Consider the following 16,759-nt stretch of genomic DNA (forward strand, 5'->3'; position numbering starts at 1 on the left):
CCCCTTCATAGTACGTCATTTATACTCCTGCGCTAGTGATTTAATATTTGTTAATTGACTGTGTGTGCAGTGTTGGCTCTGCAAACTGAGACTAAATATGATCTGCAGGACTTCACATGCAGAAATTAAATGCTTAAACAGGTTTGCTCCACTCTCTCTTGTTCAGTATGTCCGGTCTTATTCGAGGGAAAACACTCTCTGCAGGATACTTCTGACTCTGAACTGCTGTTCAGGAGCAAATAAAAAACACGTACATGCTACAGCAGATAAAAGCTTCTTCTCGACTGCATCACCCAGTCTGATTCAAGTTTTTATACATGCAATTGCTAAAACAAGTTCTCTTGTTTTACCACAACACTGACATCATTGTGTTGTAGTGGCTGTGATGTTATTTAGTATTTAAGTATTTATTATCTTTATTTTTGATATATATCTATATATAAAGGTGAAAACAGTAAAACTCAAGTGAATTCAAGCAGCAGCTCTTTAAGCTAAAGTGACTCACTGCATCTTTTCAGTGGAAAGTCTGGAATACATTAAAGGCTTTAAATTAATCAATGTACAAAAATGAAATCATTTATTAAAGGTTTAATATATAAAAATACATATAAGAAAATAATCTTTCATTACAAATTACACATTGTTCTGATCTTAATATGTTCAATTAGGAATAATGTCGGTTGGCTCAATTCTTAACATTTTCTGATGATATCTAATAAACCTCCAATATCAACAAACTGATGTAAAAGTGTAACATGAATGTGAACCATGAACCATAGAAAAAAAAACAAAAAAACAAGCATCATCAGGTAAAACAGAGGATTTGCTGTCATCTAGTGGTTTGATCCTGAATCTCCATCACAGGCAGTACAACACAGTGAGTCTGTTGACCTCACCACATCATGTAATCAACTGTAACTGAGTGCTTTCAATATATGCAAGTGTCAAAATGATTGTTTCAGAAATAAAATGTGGATTTCCATCACCTCTGTTGTTTTTTTTAGACGATAGACGGAGATGAAAAGAAAAGCTTTTAAAAGTGATTTCAGTCCTTTTGTTCGACTTTCTTCTTGAGCCCACGATGCAGCATGAACACGAACACGGCAATATTCACTACAAACTGGATCAAGCCGATTGAGGAAATGCCGTAGTTCACATACAGGAAGCCGCCGATAGTTGGGCCGACTGTGCGAAGCAGAGACTGAACGGAGGCGCTCAGTCCCAGCATCGTACCTGCGTGCAAGAGCAGAGAGGGTTTACAGGATTTACATGTTCATTTCAGTCTTAGTTCATTTACACAGTCTGGTATGGAGAGTCTGTAGTTTTCAGATTATTTTCTGTTTCCTGTTTTGTAAGCTTATACTTCTTTCCCATCTTCTGTTTCAAATTTAACCTTTTCGCTGTAATCACATGCGATAAAACCTGTTTTAGCCTGTTGTTGTGAATGTTATTGTTGATTTCCAGAAGAAGAAGCAGCAGGATGACCTCACCTGTGTCGGAGGACGGTACGCTCTTGGTCAGCATGCTGTCTGTGATGACATTAAACACACTGAGAGAAAACACCATCGGGACGACGGTGAGGCAGAACTGGAACACGTTCTGCATGTAACCCTGCAGAGAGGAAGACGTTTCAATAGAAGCAACCCAGCTAGGAACTGCAACTAATGATTACTGTCATTACTGGTTAATCACAGTAGTTAATTTGTAGTTATTAAGCATTTACTTAAAATGACAAACACTCATCACTTGAGCCTAAAATAAAAATTCTTGTCTTCAAAAATGTGAAAAGATAAAAAAATATGTATATACACTGCAATGAAATAGAGAAATGTAAAAAAAAAATCAGTCAGTTATTTTTCTGTTCATCAACTAATTAAATAATCAACAAATCATTTTAGCTCTAATCTGCAACACAAAAACATAAATATTCAAAACAAAAGACAGAAATACCTACAATTTAACAACTGCAGCTTTTCACATATTGATGTTATTACAGCAATTTAACTTAACTTTAAGAGTAAAAAGCCTCTTCAACTAAATTCTACTTTTATAGAAATAAACATGTGTGTGTCAACAGATCCAGATGTTCAGATACAGTTAAAAGTACTCCTCAAATCCATAAAGGTATCAATACCACAATGGAAAAATATTCCATTAAGTAATAAAGTAAGTAAAGTTAGGTAAGAAAGTCAAATTAGTCAGTAGTCGGTTGATCAGATAAAGAAGGAAAGAAGTTAAATCTGCAAGCTCATGTTTTATTGTGTCTGGCCCTCCTCTCGCTGAGTTTGGGCCAATCACAACCGTTTATCTAAAATGGGGCGGGTTTGATGCGATGACTGTACAGAGGAGCGTCGTTGATTAACATTTCTGTAAACAACCAAGATGGCTGCCGCTGATGTGGAACGGTCTGTTGAATCTGACATTCCAACAGTAATAAATGAACTGGACGGTATATTTGCTCTAAAAGCAGAACAAACAGCTGCACTTAAAGCTTTTGTTGATAAGATGTGTTTGCCGTACTTCAGACGGGACGCTGTAGTCTGTTTACGTTTTTCCTTCAGTCAGCGCTATGTCACAAGTTTCCTTGCTCTGATTGGTTGTAGGTTTATCCGATTGCGTCCAGAGGCATTTTGGTCTGCGCCTGTTGATAACTGAATGAACTGAGAGGTTTCAGACTAATTCACGTTTGGCTCTTTTTCAGAGATCCTGAGAAACAGTCCAGTGCAGTACATTAGATAATCCCTATCAGCTCTGGTGTGTGTGTGTGTGTTTAGGGGTGTGTTTTTGTGTGTACCTGAGCCAGTCCAACAAGAGAAGAAACTCCGATGGACAGAAGCAGCAGCGAGCTCTCAGAGTATCTCGCTGTCAGCCGCCCGATCACTCCTCCCTGAACAACCTGAACAAACAGAACGGGTTTTATTGACCTCGTCTTATAATTAGCTTGTCTTAACTTGTCCACTTGTCAATCTGCATATAATAAGTGCTAAGTATATCTTACCATTGAGACTATACCAAAATACGCCATCACATAGCCGTTCTGCTCAGGTTCCAGTTTGAAGAATTCCATCGCAATGACGGAGAACATCACTTGAAAAATGCCTTAATGAATAGAATGAAGAGCAATATTTCATTTTCATTTTCCACGCTTTTTCTTACATTTCTGATGGCCTGAAGCCTTTTGGAGTGTATTCATTTAGTGTTTGTCATTTCCACTGTACATCAAAAATGTCTGTAAATTAAAAGTGGCAGCGTGAGGACGCTGCAGGCAGAACATGTCATTACGATCACATAGCAGGCGTTTAAATCTTTCAGTCTTTGTGCCTTCAGCTACATGACAAGTATTGATATTGACACAAGTTGTCGATTATGTGGACAAATATGAAAATATATGTAGTAGTAAATACAGTCTTGCACACAAACATATTCAAAACTATTTTCACATTAACTCTCACCTGATGGCAAACCTGCAACTATCTTCACAACAAAAGTCGGCGTCACACCTGGAAACTTCATTAGTCTTGTGATTTCTCCCACGTTAAATATTGACTTGTTTTTGTTCTCACTTGCCACCGCTGTGCCTGCGTTCAAAGATAAAAAATAAATGTACCATGTGTATAAAACTGAACAAATAATAAAAGGCCAAAACAAACAATCACAGTATGAATTTGAGAGGCACAAATGTAGCTGATGCAAAATCAATCCACTGCCTTGCAACTCAACCCAAATAAATGATTTCAATGAAACAGTTCAGCATTTTGGGAAAGATGCTTATTCATTTTCTTGCTGATTTAGATGAGAAGATGAACTCTCATATCTTGTCCATTAAATATGAAGCTATGGACAAGAAACGATCCAGCACATAAACTCTGTAAAACTGCAACTTGTCATTTTTAAACTTTGTTTTTTGCAGAGATTAAACAAACAAGATATAATGTGTTAATTATTGAGCTTTAGAAGTGTTCATAGGTGGATTATCTCCAGTCTTTACAATAGAATAAGATAATTGTTCCCTGGATGTAGCTTCATATTTAATGGGAAAATAGTAAAGTGGTATCGATCTTCTCGTCTAACTGTTGGTTAGATGAGAACTGAGAGAGCTAATAAGTTTATTTCCCAAATGTCAAACTATTCATTTAACCACATACTGAAGAACAGTAATAGCAGTCATTTATAGTGCTGTGTGTCTTGTGTGTATCTGAATTACTGCTGAAGTAACTGCTAATCATTACACTTGATGGCCACATTTGACTGGTGTATTCGTCCAAATAAACGTTCAGTCGACAAGGATTCATAAGCGATTGCTTGAAGCAAGAGGAACATTTTTCATGTCAGTTGACAAAACCTGAATTGACTTGTTGACATTTTATTCTGTCGTATGTTTTCTGGCTCTGGCACAGTGAGATGACATGACCTGACCTGACAAACATGCGAGTAGGATTGAAACATCTAGATTAAACTTTTGTGGCTTGAAATGTGCAGGCGTTACCTTTTTTCAGGTAGACAACGTTCCTATTCTGTTTTGGTTTTTTTAAGATAGTTTTTTTGGAATTTATTTGACAGTCGAAAGTATCAAGACACAAGAAGCATGGATAGAGTATAACATAGAGTATATGAACAACAGTTGAGTATATGCTCTTCTTTTATGAAATGCACGGCTGCCAGAACTTCAAATCGATACACAAAACAAACTGGAAAGTCTGCACACCATGACTTATGCAGACAAGATTATTTAATGCATGTTACCTTTAGTTAATTTACTCTGGTTCGAATCAGTGGATAAAAGTTGGATCAGTTGGTAAACTTGGTGTCTTTTAACAGAGAAAAATCCAAGTGAAAAGAAAGAAAAACACGCAGGTGGCGACAATCCATGGACGTTAGACAGGTTAGTAGCACCAGGACATAAACAATCAATTCATAATTTCCCTGTGAATTTTGAATAAGCATAAAATCAATCCTAACAGCTTCTCCCTGAGGTTTGACTGATGTAAAAATCCCCATTAATTTATATGACTAGTAGAAAATGTGAACACCAACAAACCAAAACACCTTCAGACTGATGAAACACATCGAAGGAACTCAATAAACCCATTTTATATCAGTATATCCCTGCAAACAGACTAGTTTTAATAAACATGCAGATGTACAGCAACATGTTAATAGTATTTTAAAGAAATTAAATTAAATTATGTGTTTTTTAAATAAAACACATTATCTTACAAATGAAGGTTCATGGGGATTTTACTCTTAAAATCATTCCATGCATGTCAAAGTTATATAATTCACAAGTATGGTACATATTGTAGTATTTATGCATAAACAGGCAACATACTTTTTCTAACTTTATTAATATATATATTGTTACCCTTATAAAAATCACAAAGAATTTGATGAGTATAAATTTTATTTTATTTTAAAAATAAGTTTAAAGACTCCCTCCACAATATGATCCCTCCGATTAGGGAAGTCCAAGAGCACAGTTACATTTTTTTCCCTATAATCCTTAATTCAGACTGGTCTTGGACCACAGTGGATAATGGTGGGGGTTGGGACTGATTGGTTTTATCTCCAGTCTTCAGCTGGACCACTGGGGAGACAGGTGTAGGGTGGGGATGGTTTGATTTTTCTTTAGGAGGCACTTTGAACCTTTTTGTCCACCTGGCTGCTCTCAGACTAAAGTTCTTCTGTTTTTCATTGCGGTGCGCCTTCTTCATGTCTGATAATTCTTTCCCCAATTTTTCAGTCAAACTTCTGTACACGTTCTTCTCCGCCGTTACTATCTTGAGCCTTTCTTTTTGGTCTCTGATCGTCTTCTGGCACAGCTGGAACTGCGCTGATACTCGTGTCAGACTTTGCTTCAGCTCCTCACACCGCTTCTGTGTTTTCTTCAGCTCTTCGGTCTGTGTGTGCAGCTCTTTCTGTAAGGACTCGATCCTCTGGTGAGGAACCTCTTGTCTCGGCTTTTGGAGCCACATCAGAGGTCTTTGTTGGAGGATAACTATTCTTTTTCCCAGCTGACACTCAATAGCACGACACCTTTCGCTGTCTCTGTACTTCTCCCTCTGTGTTTGGAGCTCTTCCTCGCACCTTTGGAGCTCCTTCTTCTGGTCCCCTGCATCGTTTTCCATCATGTCCATCTCCTTCATAAGTTTCTGGTTCTTCAGCTTGAGGTGATAGATTTCCCTCACCTGCTCTTTGCACTGACTGTCCTTCATGTTCAGGCTTGACTGCTGGACTGTGATCTTGTCACACAACTGCGAGCATTCGTTTCTGCTTTGCAGCCACTTATCATTCATGCCGTCTCTCTCTTTCATCACCTGGTCCAGTCGTTCCTTCAGGTTTTGCTGCTCTATCCTCTGGATGACGGTACCCTTCTTTGCTGACTGCAGCTCCTTCTTCACTAACTCCAATTCCTCCTTGAGGGTCTCATTCTGCTTGCACCCCCTCTTCAGATCCGTTTGCTGAATCCCGATCTTCTTACCCAACACCGACAGTTCATTTTTGCATTGCAGCAGTTGGTTCCTGAGGACGTCTCTGCTTTTGGTCACCTTGTGGATTTTTTGGCGCTCTGCCTCGAACTGTTCAGCATCTGTCAACAGGAAGTCCACCTTATTCTTGAGGACCTCGTTCTCCTTCTCAAGGGACTTGTTTTTCTTTTGCACACGTATGTATTCCCGCTCAGCATCAGGAAGGATCGACGATAAGACGTAATGATGATAAGCTGACATGGGCCCCGCCTTATGCAAACTCTTGTCATCACTGTCAAACGACCCTTTTTTTAAACACTCCATCTTTCCTCCTGATTTCTGCTGTCTAACCCTGCGTCTAAATTAGATTTGAAATGTAGAAAATTACATCTTACTGTGTCTTGCTACACAGGTTAAGATTTAAAAATAAACAAATTATGACAACAGAACATCCCAACAGGAAGTGATGTAACGCATACACGCCTTCTACAGCTGAACAGAGTGTTCTATTCTTGTGAACATGCACACTACTTTGATAAATGTTTAATCATTTCAAAAACATTTCATGTCAGACAGTTGTTTACTGGTTTTCACAGTCTTATGTGACAGTGATCGGAAAAAAAAACACAATTTGAGGACGTCACCGTGGACTTTAGGAAGCTATGATGGACATTTTTCATGTTTTCAGATGTTTTATAGATCAAATGATTAATCGGTTAATTGAGAAAATAATCAGCAGGTTAATTGATAATAAAGATAATTGTTTGTTGCTGCTCTAACAGTAAAACTAGTAAAGTATTCACAAAGACAGCTGAAATTTTAATTAAATTGCATATTTGTCACAGCATACACATCCACTCTGTGAATTACTTATCTTGTGTTCTCCTCTGAGAAAAAAATAAGAGACATTGAGGGAGAACTTTATATTTTATAGTTTTCAGTTGCGATTGTGCCCCTGATATTTGAATTTATTAGTCTGTTAGTTCTAAGTCTGCGTAGATTGAGAACTTTTTTCCATACAGCCGACCAAATTGCTTCATTTTAAACCATATTTGCGTAAAGCAGAAATGTCGGCTTTCTACCACAGGCAGACAACACTGAGCCAGACACAACACCACAACCACAGAGAGAACAACCCAGAAAAGAAACATTGGTCTCTTCCTGCTCTTTAGCTTGTTGAACGAGTCACCAAACAAACATTCACCAGGGAAAAGTGCACCGCTAATGTCATTTGCAGGCTAGATAGCTAACTAGCTGCTCAGAACATTAAACAGCAGGTCAACATACCTGCAAATGTCACTTCAGTGAGTTTAGATGCTGGTGTGTTTCTGACTCTTTAATACCACTGCTAACAAAACAAGTCTGTCAAGTTTGTTTACTTTGTCTCCTGTTGTCGGGAAAAGTGTAAAACACTGACATATTTCACCAACTATCTTTTTTCTTTCTTTTAATAAAAATGCTGATCATTCATTTCAATTTTCCTAATGCCTGTGTGCCATCAATGTGAACATATAAGCGTTTCATACAGATTCCCAAATAGCTGAGAAGATTAGTTATAGAAGACTAAAATGCGTCTTACTGTCTGTGTTGGTTCTTGGAGCTTGACCTTTAGTCGTTTTTGGGATGAACTTTAAAACCAACATTAAACTGAAGGCACTGCCCGCAGCACCGAAACATGCAGCAAACGTCTCCCTGGGAAATACAAAGTAAATGAAATGTTAGGTGAACAGTTCTACACACACATTCTGTACATAGCACTTAAATATTTCAACACCAAACTCCATCAGTCATTTTCAACTCATTGCCATGTTTGATTGAAGCCTTAATAATTGATTATTTTGGCCACTTGGAGGCAGTGGAACCAAATGCCAGTCCAGTGTTAACCCTCCTTTTATGTCTGGTTTGGTCTCTCCTTATGAAAATATCTGACTCTTTAGCTGCTAAATATTCTACTTACTTTACTTTCTTGTTAGTGTTATAGAGACTGTGTAATAGTTTGCATGTCAATGAATGTTTTTATTATCTGGCAGTTGTTCTGTGTACCTGCCCAGCGACTGCAGATGGAAATCAGCTAATAGTTAAATCTGGTATAAATCATCTCTTCTCATTTTGAGATTAATGTTTTTATGCATGGTCCTTGTTTAATAAAGATTAATAATAATAAATAATTTTGTACCAATCCAACTACAGAAAATGCTCAAACAGCCAGAATTTTTAAAACTCTGACCGCCTGATATAAATTCTTCTCTACTCTACTGTACATCAGTCAATCTTAACTTGTTCTTCATCGCCCAACGTTAACACACATTACAACCACACACATACATACTGTGACACTTACCCATAGCGTGTGTTGAGGTGGCCGCCTAACGTGGAGCCGACTATCATACCAATGCCAAAACACAGACCTAGTTTGGATAAAGCATCTGCCCGTTTGTCTGGTTCTGAAAGGTCTGTGACGACCATCTGAGAAGCTGCAGACAAGACAGGAACGATAGAAATAAAAGTTATCCAAGCTGCATTCTGGATAAATATACACTATATAGAAGATACACAGAATAGTGGTGAAACCTTTTAATTATCACAAATATTTCAAAGTTACTGCATGTTGTCTGCCACTTAACATCGCCCATTTTTCTGTGTGCTTAAGGGTCAAATTCAGACAATTACTGCTCATCTAATTATATTTGCCTCAATGTTTTAGATACTGTTACAGCTGCAGGTCACATGTACAAACTACAGCAAAGATGATGAAGCATCTAGAGTCGTTTTACTGTGATGTTTTTACTGTTTCTACTTTGTTATTGTTGCATTTCTCTGCCTTTGTCTTTGACTGAACCGTATCAGAGAGAAATTTCTGTTGCTATGTGACAGACAGTAAAGTGTCTTGAATCTTGAATATCATCATGTTTTGGCTTCAGGAAATTGTGATAAACATTTTCCATTCTTACAGACAAAATAATTAATTGATTAAACAAGAAAATGATCAGCAGATTAATCTGTAATAGAAAACAATCATTAGTTGCAGCCCTAATTTATGCCAAATTCTTGATTTGCATGTTTATTTCAGAACTTCTCCATCCAAAACATCACTAAAAGAAGAAGAAATGAAGGAGTAATGATGAATTATTGATTCATGCTAGGGCTGCAACTAACAATTATTTTCATCATGATCATTTTCTTGATTAAACCATTAATCATTTTCTCTATAAAATGTCAGAAAATAGTGAAAACTGCCTGTTAGTTGCCAATTAATTCTCAGTCAATCAACTAACTGATTAATCGACTAATTGTTGCAGCTCTGGTTCATGCCAAACAATAACTTAGGTTTGAAGTTTAAAACAGTAATCTGAGTGAGTAGGACTGTAGATGAGAGATGCTCACCTGGTAGGACATGCATGAAGATTGTGGGGAGTTTGTGGACAAACAGCATGGCAGGATGGTTTGCTGCAGCCAGCAGCAAAAAGAAAACAATTGTTGCAGAACATGCCAGAGACAAAGCTGCTCGTGCCCCGAACAGATCTGCAAACCTGCCGACAAAACGAAAAGAAAGCACAAGTTTTCTGCCAAACAGCACAGCAGCCTGTAAAATACATCAAGAATAATCTCCAAGCAGATCTGTACAAGTGCCAAAAGTGCCAAATCTACATTTCTCCACACTTACCTTCCAAACATAGGACCCCCAAGCAGCTGGATTAGACCTACCATGGTTTGTAAATAACCGAACCACAATGTGTCAAAGCCAAGTTTCTTTGCCAAATACTATTAGAGAAACATAGTGAAAATACACACATTAAAATACACACATACACACAGTACACAGCATCTCCCTGTCCTTTGACCTTTGGTTAAAATAAGGGGGAAAATAACTGTTTAATGGGGAAGAAATGGAAGAAACCTCAGGAAGACTAACAGAGGAGGGATCCCTCTTCCAGGACGGACAGACAGACATGCAACAGAAATACAGCACGGACAAACAGGACGACAAAATTATAGATGGAGAGCGTGTAAATATGTTTACAGCATCTTAACTTGCATGATTTTTACAGCGCAGGTTGTTTGACAGTGTGAAATTATTCACACTTAAACACTCATGTGGTCAAATCAGGTTAATCGCTGACTTTATTTGTTTGACCCCAGTTTTTATTGGATGTCATGTACATTAAGCCACATTCATGTCATGTCATGTGGGATGAAAAATAGCGATGGGAAACATTCTTGCAACTTGCAAATCTTCAGGAATACATTTCTGATTCCTCTGTACCTGATGAAGAATGTGGGCTTGAAAATGTTGCATTTTCTTAATGTCATGAGGAATAAATTTCAATAAGAGCGGAGACAGTGTTACAAGTCCTTTGTGGAAAGGATCAGAACATCTGCTACATGACGTAAACATGATGTTAGTCTTAAAGTGTTACCAGTTTGCCTGAGATTAACGTGACTTTTGGCCATTTCTAGTGTTTTACTGCAGTATTGTTAACACTGACCAAAGGTGTGTTTCTCCTCTAGTTTCTCTGCTTACATAATTATATGTCTTGTAATTTCCATTTCTGCCACCATCAATCACAGCTCCCTGCTGTCTCTAGTCCAAAGCAAAAGTCACAAAACTTTACAAAACTTTGCCTCAAAACAGGATACCACTTAAATTTGTCCATTCATCCAACAGTCACTTTGAAAATAAATTATTATCAAATAATAAATATTAATCAAATACACTCATTGGACCAGTGAGGATGAGTATACACAGTTGTCTAACCTGCAGTATTCTGCATTTTAGAGAAATGCTTATAATATTCTTCTCTTTAGTTCAAGGCTTAAAAACAGGTGGACAGTAACTCAGTAGATTTATTTGAGTGCTGTACACTTATGTACCATTTTGAGGTACTTGTACTTTACTTGAGTATTTCCATGTGATGCTACTTTATACTTCCACTCCACTACATTTCAGAGGGAAACATTGTACTTTCTACTCCACTACATTTATTTGACAGCTTTAGTTACTATTGAGATAAAGATTTGACACAATGGATAATATAACAAGCTTTTAAAATACAACACATTGTTAAAGATGAAACCAGTGGTTTCCAACCTTTTTGGCTTACACACTTCAGCACTTTTACTTAAGTAGGATTTTTCATGCAGGACTTTTACTTGTAATGGAGTATTTTGCATTGCTGTACTTTTACTTAAGTAAAGAATCTGAATACTTCAACCACTGGCTAATTTTGCACGTAATACTTCTGAACTTTTATTGGAGTACACTTAATATAGGACTTTTAAAGTGCACTGTAGTATTATTACTATTGAATACTTCTTCCACCACTGCTTACAGTGGTGCATATGGGTTTGCTGAAGAAAACCCAGTACATTTCTGTAATCGTAGCGAGGACAAGCTGCTTTTAATAAGTCATACAATACACATGATCACTCTCCCTTCAATCATCAATGCAACAGACCATCTGTCATTACCGATAACAACAATATCAGTGATTAAACGTCTCCAGAGTTCATTTACTTTCGCATTGTGCGCTTCCGCATGTGTGTTAATTTCACGGCAGTCACGGAAAACTCGGCTCCATAAGTCTGATATAAGATATACTACACTGTACTTACAGGGGTTATAGAGAACTGTACAAACATCCATGTTATATCCAAAGCGGTGATGAGGTAAACGACATAAATGATTTTCATCCTCTTTGGTTGGTCAGCCTGAGAGCCGACAGGAGCGCTGGACGTTTCACCGGTGGTTTCGTTTTTTTCACCTCTTCGACTCATATTGCCTCAAACACCTAGTAACGTTTATATTAAACTTTTATCATAAAGTAAATAGTAGGTGGAACTCAAACTGCCTCAGTCTGTGAGAAGGTGTCACTTTATCCAGTAAAAATGCTCTTTGACCCGGTAAACCGTCACATAAACCTGCTAACTTAGCTAACCGTTGTACTTTGGAACAGGAGAGGCGACAGAGAGGCGTTACCGAGGTGAGATGTCAACATTAACTAGCTTGGTGAGATTGTAATCCAACGATGGGAAGAAGTGAAGAGTTGACAAACGCATATATCCTTGATTTTAAATCCTGTCGGAAATACCGTTAATTACGAGCTGAGTAAACACCAACGTCTGTAAAAGAAAATCCCACCGGGAATGTGGAAGTTTTCTACAGTGCTGCATTCAAGTGCTCCACCTAAGAACGTATATTTGAGTCTTCTATGGAGTCCCCACTCATTCAGAATGAGCTTTATTTGCCAAGTATGTTAAAATCCCCTCCAGACATGTATTAAAACAGATTTCCTGGACCAATAACATGTGTCTGATGTGTTGTCTGAGGTGTTTTTTTGTTTGTTTTGTTTTGTTTTTTTTTTTTTTTTACCACAAAAAAGCATAATTACCAATTTAAAATATTTAACATGGCATCTCCTCCTCACTCATTAAAAAATAATTTATGAATATGCAAATACATTTCATTTTAAAAGTTTAACTGCTGGACACAAGATGACACAAGACTCCTACTTCACTGAAAAGTCAAGTGTATGTGCACTGGAGGGTTCAAGTTTCCACATCACACTTTTATAAGTTGAATATTGGACCAGGATTGGCTTCCAAACTATTTGTGATGTCACAAATCATGCTCGTTTTACAGCCAGTCGCACGAAGAAGGCTACAGCAGCTAGGAGACATAAGTCATAGGCAGGAGTCACAGTGTTTTTGTAATTACTCTCACTGCCAGAAGAGGGAGGCAAAAGTTCTTCACTGTAGGTTTAAATACCCTTGATCCTGATTGACAGGAAGGATGGGGCTGGAAAGACAAGGGCTGTGTTCAAGAGCAGTCAGGGGAAGTGTTTCTTAGTGTTCCCTACCACACTTTTACACACCATCATTTGAACATTTTCAAACTGTCAACCCCAGAGATAAGCCAAGAAGAGTTGTTCAGTCTTTACGAAGCAGTTAACACTGACAACACACAACATAACATGGAGTAAAGCTCATGTTTGTATGAAGTATTTGTCTGTACTCATTTTAAAGAGGAGCAATATTGGTATCAGCCTCAAAAATCCTTTATTGGTCGGATTAAAAACAAATGTACAGAAAGACACACATAGACACAACCATAGGCGTAAATTACAGGGGGTGGGGAGGTTATAACATCCTCAATAATCAAAACCGGCCAGTACAACCCCCCAAATATCATATCATAATGATGAATAAAAATATTAACTGTTATACCCCATGATAAAGTGGTTGGTTTTCTTAATTAAATATAATTAGCAAGCAAAGAACAACTTTTTTAAACCCCTCTCCCGCCCCTGTATTGTGAGACTTGGTTGTGCCCAACCGATCCTCCCGCGTCTTGTCAAGCAATAGCAGTAAGTGCCGATGCGAGCTACAACAAATCAGCGTACAAAATGAAAAGAGGACCGACAAAAGTCGCATCAATCAACAGTTTTAAGTTGTTGGTTGGTCAACAACAAAAAGAAAAGAATCTATTCCCAACAGGAGGTATGCTACTGCTATGGCCCTGCCACTCATTAGTCAAATAATTGAATGAAAGTTCATTTCTGCTGTGTCATTGTTAGCTCAACTGTAAGCTAGCTAGGCTAACGTTAGCCCTCATATAATCAGACTACTTTTACTGGAGCTACTAGCTAGTTGTGATTATCTTGCTAATACTAGGTATAACTATTTTTTTTATTTCTAAGTTGTATCTTATATTTCATCAGATCCAAGAAGGTGAATGTAGCTGCAGGGCAGGCAGGGTGACCAAAGAGGGTGAGGAGGCACAGGTGACCCAGGTAATGAGGTCAAAGAGTTAAAATGCTGTGGCAAGCAAATACTGTTGAGCAGGCTAAGACATGTAAGAGTTGTCCAGAGAAATGCCTGACTTTTATTTTCTGGATTATGTGATTTTCTCACAGTGAGAGACAGCATGAGGGCAGTGGTCTGGCAGGCAGGGGAGTGTCAGATGAGCAGGTGAGAATATAGGCCTAAATACTCTGGTAAGGACACAATTATGAATACACTAATCCATACAGTTTATTTATTTATTATTCACATATGGTTTAAAGTTAGAAATGCATTTGCAGTTATTTAATAGATAGTTATTGTGTGTGTGACACAAGGTTTTTTGTCTTGCCTGTAGCAGGGGACTGAGCCACGTGCTAAGGACCAGCTGAGCATAGACAAGACTCTTGCCTGAAGACTGTTTTTTACATGGATACAAAACAGTGCAGAGGAGCGGTGGATGTGACGGCTGCCATTGTCTTGACAGTCAACAACGATGCAATATTTATCACCACAGAGTAATAGGAATTAAGTACAGTTAAATTATGGCATAACTTCTGTCAAATGGCTGAAGATATGTTCAGGAAGTGATAAATATCCATTTTACTTAACTAACAACAAATTGATACATAAGAAATTTGGTGCTTTATTCAAAATGAATGATTTTATGCTATTCAAGTGCACTAGTTTGGATATGTAGAGCAGGTTGTTTTGGTATGTCTCTTCCCCTTAAAATTAATGCGAAACAGCCATTTAACAGCCTATTTGCAAAAAAAAATCTCTTGGTTGGGCATGTCCCTGGACCCCCCTACATAGGTGGAGATCTCAATCCCCCTACCCAAAAAAATAGAAAAGTAGACAGCAAAAACAGAGCTTTTAATCAAGAATGGACACTTTTACTCTGTGTCCAGACAGAAAGCGTACATACCCACTCAAATCAGCACTGAATGCACAGAAAATAGGAACAATCTAAGAGCCCAATGTGACCGATCCACTTTAGGATGCACATTATTATATTTTTAAATGTAGCCCCAATTTTACTCGAAATGAGAAAAGAAATTATTTACTATCATTGTACTTAGCCTGTTATTTCACTGTATTAATTTTTCTATGTGTTGAAGTAGCAGTAGCCAAGGAATCAGCCCGTTCCCAATGGGTACATTTTGAACAGGCACTGCACTAGTTTATTTAATGCAATTCAAGTATTACAGACAGTTAATACAGAGACATTGATATGATTCAGTCTTCAGAGGAACAGCGAAAGCAGCATGACATTGTCTTTCAAATGCCACGGAAGAAGGCACACACTCTCTTCTTCTCCTTTCTCTAAAGTCCTGATCCTCCACATCCTCCTGTAGTACATCCAGCTCCGGCTCCATGTACACGACCACTTTGGTCTCCAGTCTTAATATTGATTTTGTCACGATGGTTGTCACCTCATCCAGTGAGACCTCCGGAGAACCCTTCCTCTCCTCCAGAAGTCCCTCTTTTAGGCCCTCTGTGGCAGAAACCTCTGAAAAAGCCTCCTTCTTCTCCATGAGTCCCTGTTGTAGCCCCATTGAGGTGCTGAGCTGAAGCTGAGCCTGGCTGGATGCAGCAGTCTGCACTTCACCGTGCATGCCCTGGATTGCAGAGATGACGCCCTCTCTGGCAGAGAAAGAGCTTTCATTGTAATCCATCAGGTGAAAAGCCTTGGAGCGACAATCAAACTTCTTGAAGATGGCTCTGACTACATACTGTCCCGCTACAGTGCAGACCCCAAGCAGAAGAGGTGTAGAGACAGGTCCATACCAAGAGAGACGGAGCTGCTGAGTCAGTCAGCAATCCTACAACCTCAGCACTGTCAGCTTCAGTTTTCTCTTCAATCTAAGTGTCATTTATTTAGTGCAATTAAGTATTACAGACAGTAGTACAGAGACATTGATGTGATTCAGTCTTCAGAGGAACAACTAAAATAGCATGACACTGTCTTCCAAATGCCGTGGAAGAAGGCACACACTTTCTTCTTTCCCTTAACATTCAAGTCCTGATCCTCCACATCCTCCTGTAGTACATCCAGCTCTGGCTCCATGTACACGACCACATTGGTCTCCAGTCTTAACACGGATGTCATTACAGTGGTTGTCTCATCCAGCAAGACCTCCAGAGAAGCCTTCCTCTCCTCCAGAAGTCCCTCTTTTAGTCCCTCTTGTAGCCCCTCTGAGGTGCTGAGCTGAAGCTGAGCCTGGCTGGATGCAGCAGTCTGCACTTACCGTCCATGTCCCGGATTGAAGAGTGACGCCCTCTCTGTCAGCTTCAGTTTTCTGGTTCCTCCAGGAAGAACTTCAGAGCAGTGTTTACCACCTCTGGGACCACTTGTGCAGTGCTCTGCTCAAGCTCTAAGAGCTCTGCTGTCTTTGCGTCCCCTGCAGAGACTGGATGAAGTCAAATGCCACCAAAAAATTTCAGCAGTTTGTCGTACAGTGATGGAAGGAATGTTTGTACAGACTCCTCTGCATTTGGGCGGATGACTGACA

At 38.7% G+C, this 16,759-nt stretch overlaps 1 protein-coding gene across 2 annotated transcripts; it reads right to left on the reverse strand.

Annotated features, from left to right (window-relative positions):
* Positions 1-560: 560 nt before the first annotated feature.
* Positions 561-12,663, reverse strand: slc22a18 (solute carrier family 22 member 18). 2 transcript variants are annotated; one of them, XM_042419318.1, is made up of 10 exons: positions 12,078-12,663; positions 10,129-10,226; positions 9,849-9,994; positions 8,806-8,938; positions 8,044-8,156; positions 3,453-3,578; positions 2,999-3,099; positions 2,795-2,896; positions 1,491-1,611; positions 561-1,233 (listed from the first exon to the last, which is right to left on the reverse strand). In XM_042419318.1, exons 1-10 carry the CDS (start codon positions 12,237-12,239, stop codon positions 1,046-1,048), a joined length of 1,290 nt encoding a protein of 429 aa, XP_042275252.1. In that variant the 5' UTR covers positions 12,240-12,663; the 3' UTR covers positions 561-1,045. The 2 variants fall into 2 exon arrangements, with proteins under 2 accessions (XP_042275252.1, XP_042275263.1); XM_042419329.1 differs by having other exon boundaries at positions 12,442-12,662.
* Positions 12,664-16,759: the final 4,096 nt, after the last annotated feature.

Source organism: Thunnus maccoyii, chromosome 1 (assembly GCF_910596095.1).
Source record: "Thunnus maccoyii chromosome 1, fThuMac1.1, whole genome shotgun sequence".
NCBI classification, from domain to species: Eukaryota; Metazoa; Chordata; class Actinopteri; order Scombriformes; family Scombridae; genus Thunnus; species Thunnus maccoyii.